The sequence below is a fragment of the Heterodontus francisci genome, chromosome 28 (assembly GCF_036365525.1).
Source record: "Heterodontus francisci isolate sHetFra1 chromosome 28, sHetFra1.hap1, whole genome shotgun sequence".
Lineage (NCBI taxonomy): Eukaryota > Metazoa > Chordata > Chondrichthyes > Heterodontiformes > Heterodontidae > Heterodontus > Heterodontus francisci.
Genome location: NC_090398.1, coordinates 43,463 through 71,102, shown reverse-complemented (window position 1 = coordinate 71,102; position 27,640 = coordinate 43,463). Strand labels below are relative to the sequence as shown.

The following is a 27,640-nucleotide window of genomic DNA, read 5'->3' as shown; positions in this document are numbered from 1 at the left end:
TACAGTAGTGTAGAGTGTTATGTTACTGGACGAATAATCCAGGGTACAGTAGTGTAGGGTGTTATGTTATTGGACTAATAATCCAGGGTACAGTAGTGTAGGGTGTTATGTTACTGGACTAATAATCCAGGGTACAGTAGTGTAGGGTGTTATGTTATTGGACTAATAATCCAGGGTACAGTAGTGTAGGGTGTTATGTTACTGGACTAATAATCCAGGGTACAGTAGTGCAGGGTGTTATGTTACTGGACTAATAATCCAGGGTACAGTAGTGTAGGGTGTTATGTTACTGGACTAATAATCCGGGGTACAGTAGTGTAGGGTGTGATGTTTCTGGACGAATAATGCAGGGTACAGTAGTGTAGGGTGTTATGTTACTGGACGAATAATCCAGGGTACAGTAGTGTAGAGTGTTATGTTACTGGACGAATAATCCAGGGTACAGTAGTGTAGGGTGTTATGTTACTGGACGAATAATCCTGGGTACAGTAGTGTCGGGTGTTATGTTACTGGACTAATAATCCAGGGTACAGTAGTGTAGAGTGTTATGTTACTGGACGAATAATCCAGGGTACAGTAGTGTAGAGTGTTATGTTACTGGACGAATAATCCAGGGTACAGTAGTGTAGGGAGTTATGTTACTGGACGAATAATCCAGGGTACAGTAGTGTAGGGTGTTATGTTCCTGAACTAATAATCCAGGGTACAGTAGTGTAGGGTGTTATGTTACTGGACTAATAATCCAGGGTACAGTAGTGTAGGATGTTATGCTACTGGACTAATAATCCAGGGTACAGTAGTGTAGGGTATTATGTTCCTGGACTAATAATCCAGGGTCCAGTAGTGTAGGGTGTTATATTACTGGACTAATAGTCCAGGGTACAGTAGTGTAGGGTGTTATGTTACTGGACTAATAATCCAGGGTACAGTAGTGTAGGTTGTTATGTTACTGGACTAATAATCCAGGGTACAGTAGTGTAGGGTGTTATGTTACTGGACTAATAATCCAGGGTACAGTAGTGTAGGGTGTTATGTTACTGGACTAATAATCCAGGGTACAGTAGTGTAGGGTGTTATGTTACTGGACTAATAATCCAGGGTACAGTAGTGTAGGATGTTATGGTACTGGACTAATATTCCAGGGTACAGTAGTGTAGGGTGTTATGTTAATGGACTAATAATCCAGGGTACAGTAGTGTAGGGTGTTATGTTCCTGGACTAATAATCCTGGGTACAGTAGTGTAGGGTGTTATGTTATTGGACTAATAATCCAGGGTACAGTAGTGTTGTGTGTTATGTTACTGGACTAATAATCCAGGGTACAGTAGTGTAGGGTGTTATGTTACTGGACTAATAATCCAGGGAACAGTAGTGTAGGGTGTTATATTACTGGACTAATAGTCCAGGGTACAGTAGTGTAGGGTGTTATGTTACTGGACTAATAATCCAGGGTACAGTAGTGTAGGGTGTTATGTGACTGGACTAATAATCCAGGGTACAGTAGTGTAGGGTGATATGTTATTGGACTAATAATCCAGGGTACAGTAGTGTAGGGTGTTATGTTATTGGACTAATAATCCAGGGTACAGTAGTGTAGGGTGTTATGTTACTGGACTAATAATCCAGGGTACAGTAGTGCAGGGTGTTATGTTACTGGACTAATAATCCAGGGTACAGTAGTGTAGGGTGATATGTTATTGGACTAATAATCCAGGGTACAGTAGTGTAGGGTGTTATGTTATTGGACTAATAATCCAGGGTACAGTAGTGTAGGGTGTTATGTTACTGGACTAATAATCCAGGGTACAGTAGTGCAGGGTGTTATGTTACTGGACTAATAATCCAGGGTACAGTAGTGTAGGGTGTTATGTTACTGGACTAATAATCCGGGGTACAGTAGTGTAGGGTGTTATGTTACTGGACGAATAATGCAGGGTACAGTAGTGTAGGGTGTTATGTTACTGGACGAATAATCCAGGGTACAGTAGTGTAGAGTGTTATGTTACTGGACGAATAATCCAGGGTACAGTAGTGTAGGGTGTTATGTTACTGGACGAATAATCCTGGGTACAGTAGTGTCGGGTGTTATGTTACTGGACTAATAATCCAGGGTACAGTAGTGTAGAGTGTTATGTTACTGGACGAATAATCCAGGGTACAGTAGTGTAGAGTGTTATGTTACTGGACGAATAATCCAGGGTACAGTAGTGTAGGGAGTTATGTTACTGGACGAATAATCCAGGGTACAGTAGTGTAGGGTGTTATGTTCCTGAACTAATAATCCAGGGTACAGTAGTGTAGGGTGTTATGTTACTGGACTAATAATCCAGGGTACAGTAGTGCAGGGTGTTATGTTACTGGACTAATAATCCAGGGTACAGTAGTGTAGGATGTTATGCTACTGGACTAATAATCCAGGGTACAGTAGTGTAGGGTATTATGTTCCTGGACTAATAATCCAGGGTCCAGTAGTGTAGGGTGTTATATTACTGGACTAATAGTCCAGGGTACAGTAGTGTAGGGGTTATGTTACTGGACTAATAATCCAGGGTACAGTAGTGTAGGGTGTTATGTTACTGGATGAATAATCCAGGGTACAGTAGTGTCGGGTGTTATGTTACTGGACTAATAATCCAGGGTACAGTAGTGTCGGGTGTTATGTTACTGGACTAATAATCCAGGGTACAGTAGTGTAGGGGTTATGTTACTGGACTAATAATCCAGGGTACAGTCGTGTAGGGTGTTATGTTACTGGACTAATAATCCAGGGTACAGGAGTGTAGGGTGTTATGTCACTGGACTAATAATCCAGGGTACAGTAGTGTAGGGTGTTATGTTACTGGACTAATAATCCAGGGTACAGTAGTGTAAGGTGTTATGTTACTGGACTAATAATCCAGGGTACAGTAGTGTAGGGTATTACGTCACTGGACTAATAATCCAGGGTACAGTAGTGTAGGGTGTTATGTTACTGGACTAATAATCCAGGGTACAGTAGTGTAAGGTGTTATGTTACTGGACTAATAATCCAGGGTACAGTAGTGTAGGGTGTTATGTTACTGGACTAATAATCCAGGGTACAGTAGTGTAGGGTGTTACGTCACTGGACTAATAATCAAGGGTACAGTAGTGTAGGGTGTTATGTTACTGGACTAATAATCCAGGGTACAGTAGTGTAAGGTGTTATGTTACTGGACTAATAATCCAGGGTACAGTAGTGTAGGGTGTTATGTTAATGGACTAATAATCCAGGGTACAGTAGTGTAGGGTGTTATGTTACTGGACTACTAATCCAGGGTACAGTAGTGTAGGGTGTTAAGTCACTGGACAAATAATCCAGGGTACAGTAGTGTAGGGTGTTATGTTACTGGACTAATAATCCAGGGTACAGTAGTGTAAGGTGTTATATTACTGGACTAATAATCAAGGGTACAGTAGTGTAGGGTGTTATGTTAATGGACTAATAATCCAGGGTACAGTAGTGTAGGGTGTTATGTTACTGGACGAATAATCCAGGGTACAGTAGTGTAGGGTGTTATGTTACTGGACTAATAATCCAGGGTACAGTAGTGTAAGGTGTTATGTTACTGGACTAATAATCCAGGGTACAGTAGTGTAGGGTGTTATGTTACTGGACGAATAATCCAGGGTACAGTAGTGTAAGGTGTTATGTTACTGGACTAATAATCCAGGGTACAGTAGTGTAGGGTGTTATGTTACTGGACGAATAATCCAGGGTACAGTAGTGTAGGGTGTTATGTTACTGGACTAATAATTCAGGGTACAGTAGTGTAGGGGTTATGTTACTGGACGAATAATCCAGGGTACAGTAGTTTAGGGTGTTATGTTACTGGACTAATAATCCGGGGTACAGTAGTGTAGGGTGTTATGTTACTGGACGAATAATGCAGGGTACAGTAGTGTAGGGTGTTATGTTACTGGACGAATAATCCAGGGTACAGTAGTGTAGAGTGTTATGTTACTGGACGAATAATCCAGGGTACAGTAGTGTAGGGTGTTATGTTACTGGACGAATAATCCTGGGTACAGTAGTGTAGGGTGTTATGTTACTGGACGAATAATCCAGGGTACAGTAGTGTAGGGTGTTATGTTAATGGACTAATAATCCAGGGTACAGTAGTGTAGGGTGTTATGTTACTGGACTAATAATCCAGGGTACAGTAGTGTAGGGTGTTACGTCACTGGACTAATAATCCAGGGTACAGTAGTGTAGGGTGTTATGTTACTGGACTAATAATCCAGGGTACAGTAGTGTAAGGTGTTATGTTACTGGACTAATAATCCAGGGTACAGTAGTGTAAGGTGTTATGTTACTGGACTAATAATCCAGGGTACAGTAGTGTAAGGTGTTATGTTACTGGACTAATAATCCAGGGTACAGTAGTGTAAGGTGTTATGTTACTGGACTAATAATCCAGGGTACAGTAGTGTAAGGTGTTATGTTACTGGACTAATAATCCAGGGTACAGTAGTGTAAGGTGTTATGTTACTGGACTAATAATCCAGGGTACAGTAGTGTAAGGTGTTATGTTACTGGACTAATAATCCAGGGTACAGTAGTGTAAGGTGTTATGTTACTGGACTAATAATCCAGGGTACAGTAGTGTAGGGTGTTATGTTACTGGACTAATAATCCAGGGTACAGTAGTGTAGGGTGTTATGTTACTGGACTAATAATCCAGGGTACAGTAGTGTAGGGTGTTATGTTACTGGACTAATAATCCAGGGTACAGTAGTGTAAGGTGTTATGTTACTGGACTAATAATCCAGGGTACAGTAGTGTAAGGTGTTATGTTACTGGACTAATAATCCAGGGTACAGTAGTGTAGGGTGTTATGTTACTGGACTAATAATCCAGGGTACAGTAGTGTAGGGTGTTATGTTATTGGACTAATAATCCAGGGTACAGTAGTGTAGGGTGTTATGTTACTGGACTAATAATCCAGGGTACAGTAGTGTAGGGTGTTATGTTACTGGACTAATAATCCAGGGTACAGTAGTGTAAGGTGTTATGTTACTGGACTAATAATCCAGGGTACAGTAGTGTAAGCTGTTATGTCACTGGACTAATAATCCAGGGTACAGTAGTGTAGGGTGTTATGTCATTGGACTAATAATCCAGGGTACAGTAGTGTAGGGTGTTATGTTACTGGACTAATAATCCAGGGTACAGTAGTGTAGGGTGTTATGTTACTGGACTAATAATCCAGGGTACAGTAGTGTAGGGTGTTATGTTACTGGACTAATAATCCAGGGTACAGTAGTGTAGGGTGTTATGTTACTGGACTAATAATCCAGGGTACAGTAGTGTAGGGTGTTATGTTATTGGACTAATAATCCAGGGTACAGTAGTGTAGGGTGTTATGTTACTGGACTAATAATCCAGGGTACAGTAGTGTAGGGTGTTATGTTATTGGACTAATAATCCAGGGTACAGTAGTGTAGGGTGTTATGTTACTGGACTAATAATCCAGGGTACAGTAGTGTAGGGTGTTATGTTATTGGACTAATAATCCAGGGTACAGTAGTGTAGGGTGTTATGTTATTGGACTAATAATCCAGGGTACAGTAGTGTAGGGTGTTATGTTATTGGACTAATAATCCAGGGTACAGTAGTGTAGGGTGTTATGTTATTGGACTAATAATCCAGGGTACAGTAGTGTAGGGTGTTATGTTACTGGACTAATAATCCAGGGTACAGTAGTGTAGGGTGTTATGTTACTGGACTAATAATCCAGGGTACAGTAGTGTAGGGTGTTATGTTACTGGACTAATAATCCAGGGTACAGTAGTGTAGGGTGTTATGTTATTGGACTAATAATCCAGGGTACAGTAGTGTAGGGTGTTACGTTATTGGACTAATAATCCAGGGTACAGTAGTGTAGGGTGTTATGTTATTGGACTAATAATCCAGGGTACAGTAGTGTAGGGTGTTATGTTATTGGACTAATAATCCAGGGTACAGTAGTGTAGGGTGTTATGTTAATGGACTAATAATCCAGGGTACAGTCGTGTAGGGTGTTATGTTACTGGACTAATAATCCAGGGTACAGTAGTGTAGGGTGTTATGTTACTGGACTAATAATCCAGGGTACAGTAGTGTAGGGTGTTATGTTACTGGACTAATAATCCAGGGTACAGTAGTGTAGGGTGTTATGTTATTGGACTAATAATCCAGGGTACAGTAGTGTAGGGTGTTATGTTATTGGACTAATAATCCAGGGTACAGTAGTGTAGGGTGTTATGTTATTGGACTAATAATCCAGGGTACAGTAGTGTAGGGTGTTATGTTACTGGACTAATAATCCTGGGTACAGTAGTGTAGGGTGTTATGTTACTGGACTAATAATCCAGGGTACAGTAGTGTAGGATGTTATGTTACTGGACTAATAATCCAGGGTACAGTAGTGTAGGGTGTTATGTTAATGGACTAATAATCCAGGGTACAGTAGTGTAGGGTGTTATGTTACTGCACTAATAATCCAGGGTACAGTAGTGTAGGGTGTTATGTTACTGGACTAATAATCCAGGGTACAGTAGTGTAGGGTGTTATGTTACTGGACTAATAATCCAGGGTACAGTAGTGTAGGGTGTTATGTTACTGGACTAATAATCCAGGGTACAGTAGTGTAGGGTGTTATGTTATTGGACTAATAATCCAGGGTACAGTAGTGTAGGGTGTTATGTTACTGGACTAATAATCCAGGGTACAGTAGTGTAGGGTGTTATGTCACTGGACTAATAATCCAGGGTACAGTAGTGTAGGGTGTTATGTCAATGGACTAATAATCCAGGGTACAGTAGTGTAGGGTGTTATGTCATTGGACTAATAATCCAGGGTACAGTAGTGTAGGGTGTTATGTTATTGGACTAATAATCCAGGGTACAGTAGTGTAGGGTGTTATGTTACTGGACTAATAATCCAGGGTACAGTAGTGTAGGGTGTTATGTTACTGGACTAATAATCCAGGGTACAGTAGTGTAGGGTGTTATGTTACTGGACTAATAATCCAGGGTACAGTAGTGTAGGGTGTTATGTTAATGGACTAATAATCCAGGGTACAGTAGTGTAGGGTGTTATGTTACTGGACTAATAATCCAGGGTACAGTAGTGTAGGGTGTTATGTTATTGGACTAATAATCCAGGGTACAGTAGTGTAGGGTGTTATGTTACTGGACTAATAATCCAGGGTACAGTAGTGTAGGGTGTTATGTTATTGGACTAATAATCCAGGGTACAGTAGTGTAGGGTGTTATGTTATTGGACTAATAATCCAGGTTACAGTAGTGTAGGGTGTTATGTTATTGGACTAATAATCCAGGGTACAGTAGTGTAGGGTGTTATGTTACTGGACTAATAATCCAGGGTACAGTAGTGTAGGGTGTTATGTTACTGGACTAATAATCCAGGGTACAGTAGTGTAGGGTGTTATGTTACTGGACTAATAATCCAGGGTACAGTAGTGCAGGGTGTTATGTTACTGGACTAATAATCCAGGGTACAGTAGTGTAGGGTGTTATGTTATTGGACTAATAATCCAGGGTACAGTAGTGTAGGGTGTTATGTTACTGGACTAATAATCCAGGGTACAGTAGTGTAGGGTGTTATGTTAATGGACTAATAATCCAGGGTACAGTAGTGTAGGGTGTTATGTTATTGGACTAATAATCCAGGGTACAGTAGTGTAGGGTGTTATGTTATTGGACTAATAATCCAGGGTACAGTAGTGTAGGGTGTTATGTTACTGGACTAATAATCCAGGGTACAGTAGTGTAGGGTGTTATGTTACTGGACTAATAACCCAGGGTACAGTAGTGTAGAGTGTTATGTTACTGGACTAATAATCCAGGGTACAGTAGTGTAAGGTGTTATGTTGCTGGACTAATAATCCAGGGTACAGTAGTGTAGGGTGTTACGTCGCTGGACTAATAATCCAGGGTACAGTAGTGTAGGGTGTTATGTTACTGGACTAATAATCCAGGGTACAGTAGTGTAGGGTGTTATGTTACTGGACTAATAATCCAGGGTACAGTAGTGTAGGGTGTTATGTTACTGGACTAATAATCCAGGGTACAGTAGTGTAAGGTGTTATGTTGCTGGACTAATAATGCAGGGTACAGTAGTGTAGGGTGTTATGTTACTGGACTAATAATCCGGGGTACAGTAGTGTAGGGTGTTATGTTACTGGACGAATAATGCAGGGTACAGTAGTGTAGGGTGTTATGTTACTGGACGAATAATCCAGGGTACAGTAGTGTAGGGTGTTATGTTACTGGACTAATAATCCAGGGTACAGTAGTGTAGGGTGTTATGTTACTGGACTAATAATCCAGGGTACAGTAGTGTAGGGTGTTATGTTACTGGACTAATAATCCAGGGTACAGTAGTGTAGGGTGTTATGTTACTGGACGAATAATCCAGGGTACAGTAGTGTAGGGTGTTATGTTACTGGACGAATAATCCAGGGTACAGTAGTGTAGGGTGTTATGTTACTGGACTAATAATCCAGGGTACAGTAGTGTAGGGTGTTATGTTACTGGACTAATAATCCAGGGTACAGTAGTGTAGGGTGTTATGTTACTGGACGAATAATGCAGGGTACAGTAGTGTAGGGTGTTATGTTCCTGAACTAATAATCCAGGGTACAGTAGTGTAGGGTGTTATATTACTGGACTAATAATCCAGGGTACAGTAGTGTAGGGTGTTATGTTACTGGACTAATAATGCAGGGTACAGTAGTGTAGGGTGTTATGTTACTGGACTAATAATCCAGGATACAGTAGTGTAGGGTGTTATGTTACTGGACTAATAATCCAGGGTACAGTAGTGTAGGGTGTTATGTTACTGGACGAATAATCCAGGGTACAGTAGTGTAGGGTGTTATGTTACTGGACTAATAATCCAGGGTACAGTAGTGTAGGGTGTTATGTTACTGGACTAATAATCCGGGGTACAGTAGTGTAGGGTGTTATGTTACTGGACTAATAATCCAGGGTACAATAGTGTAGGGTGTTATGTTATTGGACTAATAATCCAGGGTACAGTAGTGTAGGGTGTTATGTTACTGGACTAATAATCCAGGGTACAGTAGTGTAGGGTGTTATGTTCCTGAAATAATAATCCAGGGTACAGTAGTGTAGGGTGTTATGTTATTGGACTAACAATCCAGGGTACAGTAGTGTAGGGTGTTATGTTACTGGACTAATAATCCGGGGTACAGTAGTGTAGGGTGTTATGTTACTGGACTAATAATCCAGGGTACAGTAGTGTAGGGTGTGATGTTACTGGACTAATAATCCAGGGTACAGTAGTGTAGGGTGTTATGTTACTGGACTAATAATCCAGGGTACAGTAGTGTAGGATGTTATGTTCCTGGACTACTAATCCAGGGTACAGTAGTGTCGGGTGTTATGTTACTGGACGAATAATGCAGGGTACAGTAGTGTAGGGTGTTATGTTACTGGACGAATAATCCAGGGTACAGTAGTGTAGGGTGTTATGTTACTGGACTAATAATCCAGGGTACAGTAGTGTAGGGTGTTATGTTACTGGACGAATAATCCTGGGTACAGTAGTGTCGGGTGTTATGTTACTGGACTAATAATCCAGGGTACAGTAGTGTAGAGTGTTATGTTACTGGACGAATAATCCAGGGTACAGTAGTGTAGAGTGTTATGTTACTGGACGAATAATCCAGGGTACAGTAGTGTAGGGTGTTATGTTACTGGACTAATAATCCAGGGTACAGTAGTGTAGGGTGTTATGTTACTGGACTAATAATCCAGGGTACAGTAGTGTAGGGTGTTATGTTACTGGACTAATAATCCAGGGTACAGTCGTGTAGGGTGTTATGTTACTGGACTAATAATCCAGGGTACAGTAGTGTAGGGTGTTATGTTACTGGACTAATAATCCAGGGTACAGTAGTGTAGGGTGTTATGTTACTGGACTAATAATCCAGGGTACAGTAGTGTAGGGTGTTATGTTAATGGACTAATAATCCAGGGTCCAGTAGTGTAGGGTGTTATATTACTGGACTAATAGTCCAGGGTACAGTAGTGTAGGGTGTTATGTTACTGGACTAATAATCCAGGGTACAGTAGTGTAGGGTGTTATGTTACTGGACTAATAATCCAGGGTACAGTAGTGTAGGGTGTTATGTTACTGGACTAATAATCCAGGGTACAGTAGTGTAAGGTGTTATGTTGCTTGACTAATAATGCAGGGTACAGTAGTGTAGGGTGTTATGTTACTGGACTAATAATCCGGGGTACAGTAGTGTAGGGTGTTATGTTACTGGACGAATAATGCAGGGTACAGTAGTGTAGGGTGTTATGTTACTGGACGAATAATCCAGGGTACAGTAGTGTAGGGTGTTATGTTACTGGACTAATAATCCAGGGTACAGTAGTGTTGGGTGTTATGTTACTGGACTAATAATCCAGGGTACAGTAGTGTAGGGTGTTATGTTACTGGACTAATAATCCAGGGTACAGTAGTGTAGGGTGTTATGTTACTGGACGAATAATCCAGGGTACAGTAGTGTAGGGTGTTATGTTACTGGATGAATAATCCAGGGTACAGTAGTGTAGGGTGTTATGTTACTGGACTAATAATCCAGGGTACAGTAGTGTAGGGTGTTATGTTACTGGACGAATAATGCAGGGTACAGTAGTGTAGGGTGTTATGTTCCTGAACTAATAATCCAGGGTACAGTAGTGTAGGGTGTTATATTACTGGACTAATAATCCAGGGTACAGTAGTGTAGGGTGTTATGTTACTGGACTAATAATGCAGGGTACAGTAGTGTAGGGTGTTATGTTACTGGACTAATAATCCAGGGTACAGTAGTGTAGGGTGTTATGTTACTGGACTAATAATCCGGGGTACAGTAGTGTAGGGTGTTATGTTACTGGACTAATAATCCAGGGTACAATAGTGTAGGGTGTTATGTTATTGGACTAATAATCCAGGGTACAGTAGTGTAGGGTGTTATGTTACTGGACTAATAATCCAGGGTACAGTAGTGTAGGGTGTTATGTTCCTGAAATAATAATCCAGGGTACAGTAGTGTAGGGTGTTATGTTATTGGACTAACAATCCAGGGTACAGTAGTGTAGGGTGTTATGTTACTGGACTAATAATCCGGGGTACAGTAGTGTAGGGTGTTATGTTACTGGACTAATAATCCAGGGTACAGTAGTGTAGGGTGTGATGTTACTGGACTAATAATCCAGGGTACAGTAGTGTAGGGTGTTATGTTACTGGACTAATAATCCAGGGTACAGTAGTGTAGGATGTTATGTTCCTGGACTACTAATCCAGGGTACAGTAGTGTCGGGTGTTATGTTACTGGACGAATAATGCAGGGTACAGTAGTGTAGGGTGTTATGTTACTGGACGAATAATCCAGGGTACAGTAGTGTAGGGTGTTATGTTACTGGACTAATAATCCAGGGTACAGTAGTGTAGGGTGTTATGTTACTGGACGAATAATCCTGGGTACAGTAGTGTCGGGTGTTATGTTACTGGACTAATAATCCAGGGTACAGTCGTGTAGAGTGTTATGTTACTGGACGAATAATCCAGGGTACAGTAGTGTAGAGTGTTATGTTACTGGACGAATAATCCAGGGTACAGTAGTGTAGGGTGTTATGTTACTGGACTAATAATCCAGGGTACAGTAGTGTAGGGTGTTATGTTACTGGACTAATAATCCAGGGTACAGTAGTGTAGGGTGTTATGTTACTGGACTAATAATCCAGGGTACAGTCGTGTAGGGTGTTATGTTACTGGACTAATAATCCAGGGTACAGTAGTGTAGGGTGTTATGTTACTGGACTAATAATCCAGGGTACAGTAGTGTAGGGTGTTATGTTACTGGACTAATAATCCAGGGTACAGTAGTGTAGGGTGTTATGTTAATGGACTAATAATCCAGGGTCCAGTAGTGTAGGGTGTTATATTACTGGACTAATAGTCCAGGGTACAGTAGTGTAGGGTGTTATGTTACTGGACTAATAATCCAGGGTACAGTAGTGTAGGGTGTTATGTTACTGGACTAATAATCCAGGGTACAGTAGTGTAAGGTGTTATATTACTGGACTAATAGTCCAGGGTACAGTAGTGTAGGGTGTTATGTTACTGGACTACTAATCCAGGGTACAGTAGTGTAGGGTATTGTGTTACTGGACTAATAATCCAGGGTACAGTAGTGTAGGGTGTTATATTACTGGACTAATAGTCCAGGGTACAGTAGTGTAGGGTGTTATGTTACTGGACTAATAATCCAGGGTCCAGTAGTGTAGGGTGTTATATTACTGGACTAATAGTCCAGGGTACAGTAGTGTAGGGTGTTATGTTACTGGACTAATAATCCAGGGTACAGTAGTGTAGGGTGTTATGTTATTGGACTAATAATCCAGGGTACAGTAGTGTAGGGTGTTACGTCACTGGACTAATAATCCAGGGTACAGTAGTGTAGGGTGTTATGTTACTGGACTAATAATCCAGGGGACAGTAGTGTAGGGTGTTACGTCACTGGACTAATAATCCAGGGTACAGCAGTGTAGGGTGTTATGTTACTGGACTAATAATCCAGGGTACAGTAGTGCAGGGTGTTATGTTACTGGACTAATAATCCAGGGTACAGTAGTGTAAGGTGTTATGTTACTGGACTAATAATCCAGGGTACAGTAGTGTAGGGTGTTATGTTACTGGACTACTAATCCAGGGTACAGTAGTGTAGGGTGTTACGTCACTGGACAAATAATCCAGGGTACAGTAGTGTAGGGTGTTATGTTACTGGACTAATAATCCAGGGTACAGTAGTGTAAGGTGTTATGTTACTGGACTAATAATCCAGGGTACAGTAGTGTAGGGTGTTATGTTACTGGATGAATAATCCAGGGTACAGTAGTGTAAGGTGTTATGTTACTGGACTAATAATCCAGGGTACAGTAGTGTAGGGTGTTATGTTACTGGACTAATAATCCAGGGTACAGTAGTGTAGGGTGTTACGTCACTGGACTAATAATCCAGGGTACAGCAGTGTAGGGTGTTATGTTACTGGACTAATAATCCAGGGTACAGTAGTGCAGGGTGTTATGTTACTGGACTAATAATCCAGGGTACAGTAGTGTAAGGTGTTATGTTACTGGACTAATAATCCAGGGTACAGTAGTGTAGGGTGTTATGTTACTGGACTACTAATCCAGGGTACAGTAGTGTAGGGTGTTACGTCACTGGACAAATAATCCAGGGTACAGTAGTGTAGGGTGTTATGTTACTGGACTAATAATCCAGGGTACAGTAGTGTAAGGTGTTATGTTACTGGACTAATAATCCAGGGTACAGTAGTGTAGGGTGTTATGTTACTGGACGAATAATCCAGGGTACAGTAGTGTAAGGTGTTATGTTACTGGACTAATAATCCAGGGTACAGTAGTGTAGGGTGTTATGTTACTGGACGAATAATCCAGGGTACAGTAGTGTAGGGTGTTATGTTACTGGACTAATAATCCAGGGTACAGTAGTGTAGGGGTTATGTTACTGGACGAAGAATCCAGGGTACAGTAGTTTAGGGTGTTATGTTACTGGACTAATAATCCGGGGTACAGTAGTGTAGGGTGTTATGTTACTGGACGAATAATGCAGGGTACAGTAGTGTAGGGTGTTATGTTACTGGACGAATAATCCAGGGTACAGTAGTGTAGAGTGTTATGTTACTGGACGAATAATCCAGGGTACAGTAGTGTAGGGTGTTATGTTACTGGACGAATAATCCTGGGTACAGTAGTGTCGGGTGTTATGTTACTGGACTAATAATCCAGGGTACAGTAGTGTAGAGTGTTATGTTACTGGACGAATAATCCAGGGTACAGTAGTGTAGAGTGTTATGTTACTGGACGAATAATCCAGGGTACAGTAGTGTAGGGTGTTATGTTCCTGAACTAATAATCCAGGGTACAGTCGTGTAGGGTGTTATGTTACTGGACTAATAATCCAGGGTACAGTAGTGCAGGGTGTTATGTTACTGGACTAATAATCCAGGGTACAGTAGTGTAGGATGTTATGCTACTGGACTAATAATCCAGGGTACAGTAGTGTAGGGTATTATGTTCCTGGACTAATAATCCAGGGTCCAGTAGTGTAGGGTGTTATATTACTGGACTAATAGTCCAGGGTACAGTAGTGTAGGGGTTATGTTACTGGACTAATAATCCAGGGTACAGTAGTGTAGGGTGTTATGTTACTGGACTAATAATCCAGGGTACAGTAGTGTAGGGGTTATGTTACTGGACTAATAATCCAGGGTACAGTAGTGTAGGGGTTATATTACTGGACTAATAATCCAGGGAACAGTAGTGTCGGGGTTATGTTACTGGACTAATAATCCAGGGAACAGTAGTGTAGGGTGTTATGTTACTGGACTAATAATCCAGGGAACAGTAGTGTAGGGTGTTATGTTACTGGACTAATAATCCAGGGTACAGTAGTGTAGGGGTTATGTTACTGGACTGATAATCCAGGGTACAGTAGTGTAGAGTGTTATGTTACTGGACTAATAATCCAGGGTACAGTAGTGTAGGGTGTTATGTTACTGGACTAATAATCCAGGGTACAGTAGTGTAGAGTGTTATGTTACTGGACTAATAATCCAGGGTACAGTAGTGTAGGGTGTTATGTTACTGGATGAATAATCCAGGGTACAGTAGTGTCGGGTGTTATGTTACTGGACTAATAATCCAGGGTACAGTAGTGTCGGGTGTTATGTTACTGGACTAATAATCCAGGGTACAGTAGTGTAGGGGTTATGTTACTGGACTAATAATCCAGGGTACAGTCGTGTAGGGTGTTATGTTACTGGACTAATAATCCAGGGTACAGGAGTGTAGGGTGTTATGTCACTGGACTAATAATCCAGGGTACAGTAGTGTAGGGTGTTATGTTACTGGACTAATAATCCAGGGTACAGTAGTGTAAGGTGTTATGTTACTGGACTAATAATCCAGGGTACAGTAGTGTAGGGTGTTATGTTAATGGACTAATAATCCAGGGTACAGTAGTGTAGGGTATTACGTCACTGGACTAATAATCCAGGGTACAGTAGTGTAGGGTGTTATGTTACTGGACTAATAATCCAGGGTACAGTAGTGTAGAGTGTTATGTTACTGGACTAATAATCCAGGGTACAGTAGTGTAGGGTGTTATGTTACTGGATGAATAATCCAGGGTACAGTAGTGTCGGGTGTTATGTTACTGGACTAATAATCCAGGGTACAGTAGTGTCGGGTGTTATGTTAATGGACTAATAATCCAGGGTACAGTAGTGTAGGGTGTTATGTTATTGGACTAATAATCCTGGGTACAGTAGTGTAGGGTGTTATGTAAATGGACTAATAATCCAGGGTACAGTAGTGTAGGGTGTTATGTTACTGGACTAATAATCCAGGGTACAGTAGTGTAGGGTGTTATGTTACTGGACTAATAATCCAGGGTACAGTAGTGTAAGGTGTTATGTTACTGGACTAATAATCCAGGGTACAGTAGTGTAGGGTATTACGTCACTGGACTAATAATCCAGGGTACAGTAGTGTAGGGTGTTATATTACTGGACTAATAATCCAGGGTACAGTAGTGTAAGGTGTTATGGTACTGGACTAATAATCCAGGGTACAGTAGTGTAGGGTGTTATGTTACTGGACTAATAATCCAGGGTACAGTAGTGTAGGGTGTTACGTCACTGGACTAATAATCCAGGGTACAGTAGTGTAGAGTGTTATGTTACTGGACTAATAATCCAGGGTACAGTAGTGTAGAGTGTTATGTTACTGGACGAATAATCCAGGGTACAGTAGTGCAGGGTGTTATGTTACTGGACTAATAATCCAGGGTACAGTAGTGTAGGATGTTATGCAACTGGACTAATAATCCAGGGTACAGTAGTGTAGGGTATTATGTTCCTGGACTAATAATCCAGGGTCCAGTAGTGTAGGGTGTTATATTACTGGACTAATAGTCCAGGGTACAGTAGTGTAGGGGTTATGTTACTGGACTAATAATCCAGGGTACAGTAGTGTAGGGTGTTATGTTACTGGACTAATAATCCAGGGTACAGTAGTGTAGGGGTTATGTTACTGGACTAATAATCCAGGGTACAGTAGTGTAGGGGTTATGTTACTGGACTAATAATCCAGGGAACAGTAGTGTCGGGGTTATGTTACTGGACTAATAATCCAGGGAACAGTAGTGTAGGGTGTTATGTTACTGGACTAATAATCCAGGGAACAGTAGTGTAGGGTGTTATGTTACTGGACTAATAATCCAGGGTACAGTAGTGTGGGGTGTTATGTTACTGGACGAATAATCCAGGGTGCAGTAGTGTAGGGTGTTATGTTACTGGACGAATAATCCAGGGTACAGTAGTGTAGGGTGTTATGTTACTGGACTAATAATCCAGGGTACAGTAGTGTAAGGTGTTATGTTACTGGACTAATAATCCAGGGTACAGTAGTGTAGGGTGTTATGTTACTGGACGAATAATCCAGGGTACAGTAGTGTAAGGTGTTATGTTACTGGACTAATAATCCAGGGTACAGTAGTGTAGGGTGTTATGTTACTGGACGAATAATCCAGGGTACAGTAGTGTAGGGTGTTATGTTACTGGACTAATAATCCAGGGTACAGTAGTGTCGGGGTTATGTTACTGGACGAATAATCCAGGGTACAGTAGTTTAGGGTGTTATGTTACTGGACTAATAATCCGGGGTACAGTAGTGTAGGGTGTTATGTTACTGGACGAATAATGCAGGGTACAGTAGTGTAGGGTGTTATGTTACTGGACGAATAATCCAGGGTACAGTAGTGTAGAGTGTTATGTTACTGGACGAATAATCCTGGGTACAGTAGTGTAGGGTGTTATGTTACTGGACTAATAATCCAGGGTACAGTAGTGTAGAGTGTTATGTTACTGGACTAATAATCCAGGGTACAGTAGTGTAGGGTGTTATGTTACTGGATGAATAATCCAGGGTACAGTAGTGTCGGGTGTTATGTTACTGGACTAATAATCCAGGGTACAGTAGTGTCGGGTGTTATGTTACTGGACTAATAATCCAGGGTACAGTAGTGTAGGGGTTATGTTACTGGACTAATAATCCAGGGTACAGTCGTGTAGGGTGTTATGTTACTGGACTAATAATCCAGGGTACAGGAGTGTAGGGTGTTATGTCACTGGACTAATAATCCAGGGTACAGTAGTGTAGGGTGTTATGTTACTGGACTAATAATCCAGGGTACAGTAGTGTAAGGTGTTATGTTACTGGACTAATAATCCAGGGTACAGTAGTGTAGGGTGTTATGTTAATGGACTAATAATCCAGGGTACAGTAGTGTAGGGTATTACGTCACTGGACTAATAATCCAGGGTACAGTAGTGTAGGGTGTTATGTTACTGGACTAATAATCCAGGGTACAGTAGTGTAGAGTGTTATGTTACTGGACTAATAATCCAGGGTACAGTAGTGTAGGGTGTTATGTTACTGGATGAATAATCCAGGGTACAGTAGTGTCGGGTGTTATGTTACTGGACTAATAATCCAGGGTACAGTAGTGTCGGGTGTTATGTTAATGGACTAATAATCCAGGGTACAGTAGTGTAGGGTGTTATGTTATTGGACTAATAATCCTGGGTACAGTAGTGTAGGGTGTTATGTAAATGGACTAATAATCCAGGGTACAGTAGTGTAGGGTGTTATGTTACTGGACTAATAATCCAGGGTACAGTAGTGTAGGGTGTTATGTTACTGGACTAATAATCCAGGGTACAGTAGTGTAAGGTGTTATGTTACTGGACTAATAATCCAGGGTACAGTAGTGTAGGGTATTACGTCACTGGACTAATAATCCAGGGTACAGTAGTGTAGGGTGTTATATTACTGGACTAATAATCCAGGGTACAGTAGTGTAAGGTGTTATGGTACTGGACTAATAATCCAGGGTACAGTAGTGTAGGGTGTTATGTTACTGGACTAATAATCCAGGGTACAGTAGTGTAGGGTGTTACGTCACTGGACTAATAATCCAGGGTACAGTAGTGTAGAGTGTTATGTTACTGGACTAATAATCCAGGGTACAGTAGTGTAGAGTGTTATGTTACTGGACGAATAATCCAGGGTACAGTAGTGCAGGGTGTTATGTTACTGGACTAATAATCCAGGGTACAGTAGTGTAGGATGTTATGCAACTGGACTAATAATCCAGGGTACAGTAGTGTAGGGTATTATGTTCCTGGACTAATAATCCAGGGTCCAGTAGTGTAGGGTGTTATATTACTGGACTAATAGTCCAGGGTACAGTAGTGTAGGGGTTATGTTACTGGACTAATAATCCAGGGTACAGTAGTGTAGGGTGTTATGTTACTGGACTAATAATCCAGGGTACAGTAGTGTAGGGGTTATGTTACTGGACTAATAATCCAGGGTACAGTAGTGTAGGGGTTATGTTACTGGACTAATAATCCAGGGAACAGTAGTGTCGGGGTTATGTTACTGGACTAATAATCCAGGGAACAGTAGTGTAGGGTGTTATGTTACTGGACTAATAATCCAGGGAACAGTAGTGTAGGGTGTTATGTTACTGGACTAATAATCCAGGGTACAGTAGTGTGGGGTGTTATGTTACTGGACGAATAATCCAGGGTGCAGTAGTGTAGGGTGTTATGTTACTGGACGAATAATCCAGGGTACAGTAGTGTAGGGTGTTATGTTACTGGACTAATAATCCAGGGTACAGTAGTGTAAGGTGTTATGTTACTGGACTAATAATCCAGGGTACAGTAGTGTAGGGTGTTATGTTACTGGACGAATAATCCAGGGTACAGTAGTGTAAGGTGTTATGTTACTGGACTAATAATCCAGGGTACAGTAGTGTAGGGTGTTATGTTACTGGACGAATAATCCAGGGTACAGTAGTGTAGGGTGTTATGTTACTGGACTAATAATCCAGGGTACAGTAGTGTCGGGGTTATGTTACTGGACGAATAATCCAGGGTACAGTAGTTTAGGGTGTTATGTTACTGGACTAATAATCCGGGGTACAGTAGTGTAGGGTGTTATGTTACTGGACGAATAATGCAGGGTACAGTAGTGTAGGGTGTTATGTTACTGGACGAATAATCCAGGGTACAGTAGTGTAGAGTGTTATGTTACTGGACGAATAATCCTGGGTACAGTAGTGTAGGGTGTTATGTTACTGGACTAATAATCCAGGGTACAGTAGTTTAGGGTGTTATGTTACTGGACTAATAATCCGGGGTACAGTAGTGTAGGGTGTTATGTTACTGGACGAATAATGCAGGGTACAGTAGTGTAGGGTGTTATGTTACTGGACGAATAATCCAGGGTACAGTAGTGTAGAGTGTTATGTTACTGGACGAATAATCCAGGGTACAGTAGTGTAGGGTGTTATGTTACTGGACGAATAATCCTGGGTACAGTAGTGTAGGGTGTTATGTTACTGGACTAATAATCCAGGGTACAGTAGTGTACAGTGTTATGTTACTGGACGAATAATCCAGGGTACAGTAGTGTAGAGTGTTATGTTACTGGACGAATAATCCAGGGTACAGTAGTGTAGGGTGTTATGTTCCTGAACTAATAATCCAGGGTACAGTAGTGTAGGGTGTTATGTTACTGGACGAATAATCCAGGGTACAGTAGTGTAGAGTGTTATGTTACTGGACGAATAATCCTGGGTACAGTAGTGTAGGGTGTTATGTTACTGGACTAATAATCCAGGGTACAGTAGTTTAGGGTGTTATGTTACTGGACTAATAATCCGGGGTACAGTAGTGTAGGGTGTTATGTTACTGGACGAATAATGCAGGGTACAGTAGTGTAGGGTGTTATGTTACTGGACGAATAATCCAGGGTACAGTAGTGTAGAGTGTTATGTTACTGGACGAATAATCCAGGGTACAGTAGTGTAGGGTGTTATGTTACTGGACGAATAATCCTGGGTACAGTAGTGTAGGGTGTTATGTTACTGGACTAATAATCCAGGGTACAGTAGTGTACAGTGTTATGTTACTGGACGAATAATCCAGGGTACAGTAGTGTAGAGTGTTATGTTACTGGACGAATAATCCAGGGTACAGTAGTGTAGGGTGTTATGTTCCTGAACTAATAATCCAGGGTACAGTAGTGTAGGGTGTTATGTTACTGGACTAATAATCCAGGGTACAGTAGTGTAGAGTGTTATGTTACTGGACGAATAATCCAGGGTACAGTAGTGTAGGGTGTTATGTTCCTGAACTAATAATCCAGGGTACAGTAGTGTAGGGTGTTATGTCACTGGACTAATAATCCAGGGTACAGTAGTGTAGGGTGTTATGTGACTGGACTAATAATCCAGGGTACAGTAGTGTAGGGTGTTATGTTAATGACTAATAATCCAGGGGACAGTAGTGTAGGGTGTTATGTGACTGGACTAATAATCCAGGGTACAGTAGTGTAGGGTGTTATGTTACTGGACTAATAATCCAGGGTACAGTAGTGTAGGGTGTTATGTTACTGGACTAATAATCCAGGGTACAGTAGTGTACGGTGTTATGTTATTGGACTAATAATCCTGGGTACAGTAGTGTAGGGTGTTATGTAAATGGACTAATAATCCAGGGTACAGTAGTGTAGGGTGTTATGTTACTGGACTAATAATCCAGGGTACAGTAGTGTAGGGTGTTATGTTACTGGACTAATAATCCAGGGTACAGTAGTGTAAGGTGTTATGTTACTGGACGAATAATCCAGGGTACAGTAGTGTAGGGTGTTATGTTCCTGAACTAATAATCCAGGGTACAGTAGTGTAGGGTGTTATGTCACTGGACTAATAATCCAGGGTACAGTAGTGTAGGGTGTTATGTTACTGGACTAATAATCCAGGGTACAGTAGTGTTGGGTGTTATGTTAATGGACTAATAATCCAGGGTACAGTAGTGTAGGGTGTTATGTTATTGGACTAATAATCCTGGGTACAGTAGTGTAGGGTGTTATGTAAATGGACTAATAATCCAGGGTACAGTAGTGTAGGGTGTTATGTTACTGGACTAATAATCCAGGGTACAGTAGTGTAGGGTGTTATGTTACTGGACTAATAATCCAGGGTACAGTAGTGTAAGGTGTTATGTTACTGGACTAATAATCCAGGGTACAGTAGTGTAGGGTATTACGTCACTGGACTAATAATCCAGGGTACAGTAGTGTAGGGTGTTATATTACTGGACTAATAATCCAGGGTACAGTAGTGTAAGGTGTTATGGTACTGGACTAATAATCCAGGGTACAGTAGTGTAGGGTGTTATGTTACTGGACTAATAATCCAGGGTACAGTAGTGTAGGGTGTTACGTCACTGGACTAATAATCCAGGGTACAGTAGTGTAGAGTGTTATGTTACTGGACTAATAATCCAGGGTACAGTAGTGTAGAGTGTTATGTTACTGGACGAATAATCCAGGGTACAGTAGTGCAGGGTGTTATGTTACTGGACTAATAATCCAGGGTACAGTAGTGTAGGATGTTATGCAACTGGACTAATAATCCAGGGTACAGTAGTGTAGGGTATTATGTTCCTGGACTAATAATCCAGGGTCCAGTAGTGTAGGGTGTTATATTACTGGACTAATAGTCCAGGGTACAGTAGTGTAGGGGTTATGTTACTGGACTAATAATCCAGGGTACAGTAGTGTAGGGTGTTATGTTACTGGACTAATAATCCAGGGTACAGTAGTGTAGGGGTTATGTTACTGGACTAATAATCCAGGGTACAGTAGTGTAGGGGTTATGTTACTGGACTAATAATCCAGGGAACAGTAGTGTCGGGGTTATGTTACTGGACTAATAATCCAGGGAACAGTAGTGTAGGGTGTTATGTTACTGGACTAATAATCCAGGGAACAGTAGTGTAGGGTGTTATGTTACTGGACTAATAATCCAGGGTACAGTAGTGTAGGGTGTTATGTTACTGGACGAATAATCCAGGGTACAGTAGTGTAGGGTGTTATGTTACTGGACGAATAATCCAGGGTACAGTAGTGTAGGGTGTTATGTTACTGGACTAATAATCCAGGGTACAGTAGTGTAAGGTGTTATGTTACTGGACTAATAATCCAGGGTACAGTAGTGTAGGGTGTTATGTTACTGGACGAATAATCCAGGGTACAGTAGTGTAAGGTGTTATGTTACTGGACTAATAATCCAGGGTACAGTAGTGTAGGGTGTTATGTTACTGGACGAATAATCCAGGGTACAGTAGTGTAGGGTGTTATGTTACTGGACTAATAATCCAGGGTACAGTAGTGTCGGGGTTATGTTACTGGACGAATAATCCAGGGTACAGTAGTTTAGGGTGTTATGTTACTGGACTAATAATCCGGGGTACAGTAGTGTAGGGTGTTATGTTACTGGACGAATAATGCAGGGTACAGTAGTGTAGGGTGTTATGTTACTGGACGAATAATCCAGGGTACAGTAGTGTAGAGTGTTATGTTACTGGACGAATAATCCTGGGTACAGTAGTGTAGGGTGTTATGTTACTGGACTAATAATCCAGGGTACAGTAGTTTAGGGTGTTATGTTACTGGACTAATAATCCGGGGTACAGTAGTGTAGGGTGTTATGTTACTGGACGAATAATGCAGGGTACAGTAGTGTAGGGTGTTATGTTACTGGACGAATAATCCAGGGTACAGTAGTGTAGAGTGTTATGTTACTGGACGAATAATCCAGGGTACAGTAGTGTAGGGTGTTATGTTACTGGACGAATAATCCTGGGTACAGTAGTGTAGGGTGTTATGTTACTGGACTAATAATCCAGGGTACAGTAGTGTACAGTGTTATGTTACTGGACGAATAATCCAGGGTACAGTAGTGTAGAGTGTTATGTTACTGGACGAATAATCCAGGGTACAGTAGTGTAGGGTGTTATGTTCCTGAACTAATAATCCAGGGTACAGTAGTGTAGGGTGTTATGTTACTGGACGAATAATCCAGGGTACAGTAGTGTAGAGTGTTATGTTACTGGACGAATAATCCTGGGTACAGTAGTGTAGGGTGTTATGTTACTGGACTAATAATCCAGGGTACAGTAGTTTAGGGTGTTATGTTACTGGACTAATAATCCGGGGTACAGTAGTGTAGGGTGTTATGTTACTGGACGAATAATGCAGGGTACAGTAGTGTAGGGTGTTATGTTACTGGACGAATAATCCAGGGTACAGTAGTGTAGAGTGTTATGTTACTGGACGAATAATCCAGGGTACAGTAGTGTAGGGTGTTATGTTACTGGACGAATAATCCTGGGTACAGTAGTGTAGGGTGTTATGTTACTGGACTAATAATCCAGGGTACAGTAGTGTACAGTGTTATGTTACTGGACGAATAATCCAGGGTACAGTAGTGTAGAGTGTTATGTTACTGGACGAATAATCCAGGGTACAGTAGTGTAGGGTGTTATGTTCCTGAACTAATAATCCAGGGTACAGTAGTGTAGGGTGTTATGTTACTGGACTAATAATCCAGGGTACAGTAGTGTAGAGTGTTATGTTACTGGACGAATAATCCAGGGTACAGTAGTGTAGGGTGTTATGTTCCTGAACTAATAATCCAGGGTACAGTAGTGTAGGGTGTTATGTCACTGGACTAATAATCCAGGGTACAGTAGTGTAGGGTGTTATGTGACTGGACTAATAATCCAGGGTACAGTAGTGTAGGGTGTTATGTTAATGACTAATAATCCAGGGGACAGTAGTGTAGGGTGTTATGTGACTGGACTAATAATCCAGGGTACAGTAGTGTAGGGTGTTATGTTACTGGACTAATAATCCAGGGTACAGTAGTGTAGGGTGTTATGTTACTGGACTAATAATCCAGGGTACAGTAGTGTACGGTGTTATGTTACTGGACTAATAATCCAGGGTACAGTAGTGTAGGATGTTATGTTACTGGACTAATAATCCAGGGTACAGTAGTGTAGGGTGTTATGTTACTGGACTAATAATCCAGGGTACAGTAGTGTAGGGTGTTATGTTACTGGACTAATAATCCAGGGTACAGTAGTGTAGGGTGTTATGTTACTGGACTAATAATCCAGGGTACAGTAGTGTAGGGTGTTATGCTACTGGACTAATAATCCAGGGTACAGTAGTGTAGGGTGTTATGTTACTGGACTAATAATCCAGGGTACAGTAGTGTAGGGTGTTATGCTACTGGACTAATAATCCAGGGTACACTAGTGTAGGGTGTTATGTTACTGGACTAATAATCCAGGGTACAGTAGTGTAGGGTGTTATGTTACTGGACTAATAATCCAGGGTACAGTAGTGTAGGGTATTATGTTCCTGGACTAATAATCCAGGGTCCAGTAGTGTAGGGTGTTATATTACTGGACTAATAGTCCTGGGTACAGTAGTGTAGGGGTTATGTTACTGGACTAATAATCCAGGGTACAGTAGTGTAGGGTGTTATGTTACTGGACTAATAATCCAGGGTACAGTAGTGTAGGGGTTATGTTACTGGACTAATAATCCAGGGAACAGTTGTGTAGGGGTTATGTTACTGGACTAATAATCCAGGGAACAGTAGTGTAGGGTGTTATGTTACTGGACTAATAATCCAGGGAACAGTAGTGTAGGGTGTTATGTTACTGGACTAATAATCCAGGGTACAGTAGTGTAGGGGTTATGTTACTGGACTGATAATCCAGGGTACAGTAGTGTAGAGTGTTATGTTACTGGACTAATAATCCAGGGTACAGTAGTGTAGGGTGTTATGTTACTGGACTAATAATCCAGGGTACAGTAGTGTAGGGTGTTATGTTACTGGACTAATAATCCAGGGTACAGTAGTGTAGGGTGTTATGTTACTGGACTAATAATCCAGGGTACAGTCGTGTCGGGTGTTATGTTACTGGACTATTAATCCAGGGTACAGTAGTGTAGGGTGTTATGTTACTGGACTAATAATCCAGGGTACAGTAATGTAGGGTGTTATGTTACTGGACTAATAATCCAGGGTACAGTAGTGTAGGGTGTTATGTTACTGGACTAATAATCCAGGGTACAGTAGTGCAGGGTGTTATGTTCCTGGACTAATAATCCAGGGTACAGTAGTGTCGGGTGTTATGTTACTGGACTAATAATCCAGGGTACAGTAGTGTAGGGTGTTATGTTACTGGACTAATAATCCAGGGTACAGTAGTGTAGGGTGTTATGTTCCTGGACTAATAATCCAGGGTACAGTAGTGTAGGGTGTTATGTTACTGGACTAATAATCCAGGGTACAGTAGTGTAGGGTGTTATGTTACTGGACTAATAATTCAGGGTACAGTAGTGTAGGGTGTTATGTTCCTGGACTGATAATCCAGGGTACAGTAGTGTCGGGTGTTATGTTACTGGATTAATAATCCAGGGTACAGTAGTGTAGGGTGTTATGTTACTGGACTAATAATCCAGGGTACAGTAGTGTCGGGTGTTATGTTACTGGACTAATAATCCAGGGTACAGTAGTGTAGGGTGTTATGTTCCTGGACTAATAATCCAGGGTACAGTAGTGTAGGGTGTTATGTTACTGGACTAATAATCCAGGGTACAGTAGTGTAGGGGTTATGTTACTGGACTAATAATCCAGGGTACAGTAGTGTAGGGTGTTATGTTACTGGACTAATAATCCAGGGTACAGTAGTGTAGGGTGTTATGTTACTGGACTAATAATCCGGGGTACAGTAGTGTAGGGGTTATGTTACTGGACTAATAATCCAGGGTACAGTAGTGTAGGGTGTTATGTTACTGGACTAAAAATCCAGGGTACAGTTGCGTAGGGTGTTATGTTACTGGACTAATAATCCAGGGTACAGTAGTGTAGGGTGTTATGTTACTGGACTAATAATCCAGGGTACAATAGTGTAGGGTGTTACGTCACTGGACTAATAATTCAGGGTACAGTAGTGTCGGGTGTTATGTTACTGGACTAATAATCCAGGGTACAGTAGGGTAGGGTGTTATGTTACTGGACGAATAATCCAGGGTACAGTAGTGTAGGGTGTTATGTTACTGGACGAATAATCCATGGTACAGTAGTGTAGGGGTTATGTTACTGGACTAATAATCCAGGGTACAGTAGTGTAGGGTGTTATGTTACTGGACTAATAATCCAGGGTACAGTAGTGTAGGGTGTTATGTTACTGGACTAATAATCCGGGGTACAGTAGTGTAGGGGTTATGTTACTGGACTAATAATCCAGGGTACAGTAGTGTAGGGTGTTATGTTACTGGACTAATAATCCAGGGTACAGTAGCGTAGGGTGTTATGTTACTGGACTAATAATCCAGGGTACAGTAGTGTAGGGTGTTATGTTACTGGACTAATAATCCAGGGTACAGTAGTGTAGGGTGTTATGTTACTGGACGAATAATCCAGGGTACAGTAGTGTAGGGTGTTATGTTACTGGAGTGTTAACCCATAGTCGACTACATCCACCGATCTGGAGATTTCACTACCTGTGCCCATCTCCGTTAAACTGCAATTACAGGCACGGTCTTTCCGCAGATCCTGTCTTGGGAGGGTCTTTGCGATCATAACGAGCAATGTTATGGTGTCGTGCTTGGCGATTGCCTGGATCCAATACATGTTTCCAAAGGCAACAAATTTTACTCGGCTTTGACAGAGTGATTGCAAGTGAAACGGTTTTCAATTAGCTGACTTTTTCTCAGGGCCAGCCCTGGCGCTTCTGGCTGAGCTCTCTACTTCTGCAGGCCCGCGGATACCGGCAAGCACCGGATCCTCTGCGGGAAGCGACCGGCTTCATTTCTTCCCATTCCTTTCACATCTGATGCTGCTCCCTTTGTCAACAGCACCCCAAAGTGAGGAGGTACCACCACCGTTAGCAGACAGTGCACAAGAGGGACCTTCCGGGGACTGAGCAGCCCAGCCTACTGTCCTGGCATGTTGGGAGAGGGACAGGAACTGTCTGCCTGCCCTTGGCTGTGAAGCATCTCTTGCTTTGAAGGAGTAATAACAGCTTCAGCGTTGCACGTATTCGTTGTTTGTACCCTGCCGAGAGAACTTTCTACTTATTTCAGTAGTGAACAAGACCCTGTTCAGACATAGCCCTAGAATACTCTCGCGATGGGACTATAAGTAAGGAGGGTGGCTGGGCTGGGATGTGTTATGGTGAGCACCATCCCTGTTGCTTCTACTCAAAGCTGCTGGACACAGCTCTGCCCCCTCTTATCCAGTGCATAGTAACCCTGCCTCCTTCCAGTTCTACTTTCCTGCCTCATTTTGCCCTCCCTCCCTCCCTCCCTCCCAGGATGCCAGTCTGCAAGTTCACTCCTACCCATTGACCTTTCACTGCGGACGGATGGGCAGTGCAGAGATTAGAAACTCATAACACTGTGCTGCATACCTAGCACAGGGGGTTGTTCCCAACGTTTGCTCATTTTTCGTGCCCTCTTGTATGTTTTGAGGTCTTTATCTCTCTTTCTCTCTCTCTCTCTCTCATTCTCTCTTTGTCTGGCTGTCTCGTTATCTGTCTGTCTGTCTCTGTCCAACCCGTTGTCTATT

At 41.7% G+C, this 27,640-nt stretch overlaps 1 protein-coding gene across 1 annotated transcript in view; it reads left to right on the top strand.

The window, feature by feature from the left end:
- LOC137385182 (membrane-spanning 4-domains subfamily A member 18-like) overlaps window positions 1-27,302 on the top strand; it is a 173,741-nt gene extending 146,439 nt beyond the window's left edge. The window contains exon 6 of the mRNA XM_068060168.1: window positions 26,929-27,302. Coding sequence (XP_067916269.1) covers window positions 26,929-26,961 — 33 coding nt within the window. The 3' untranslated portion in view covers window positions 26,962-27,302. The remainder of the gene's footprint in view (window positions 1-26,928) is intronic.
- The last annotated feature ends 338 nt before the right edge of the window (window positions 27,303-27,640 follow it).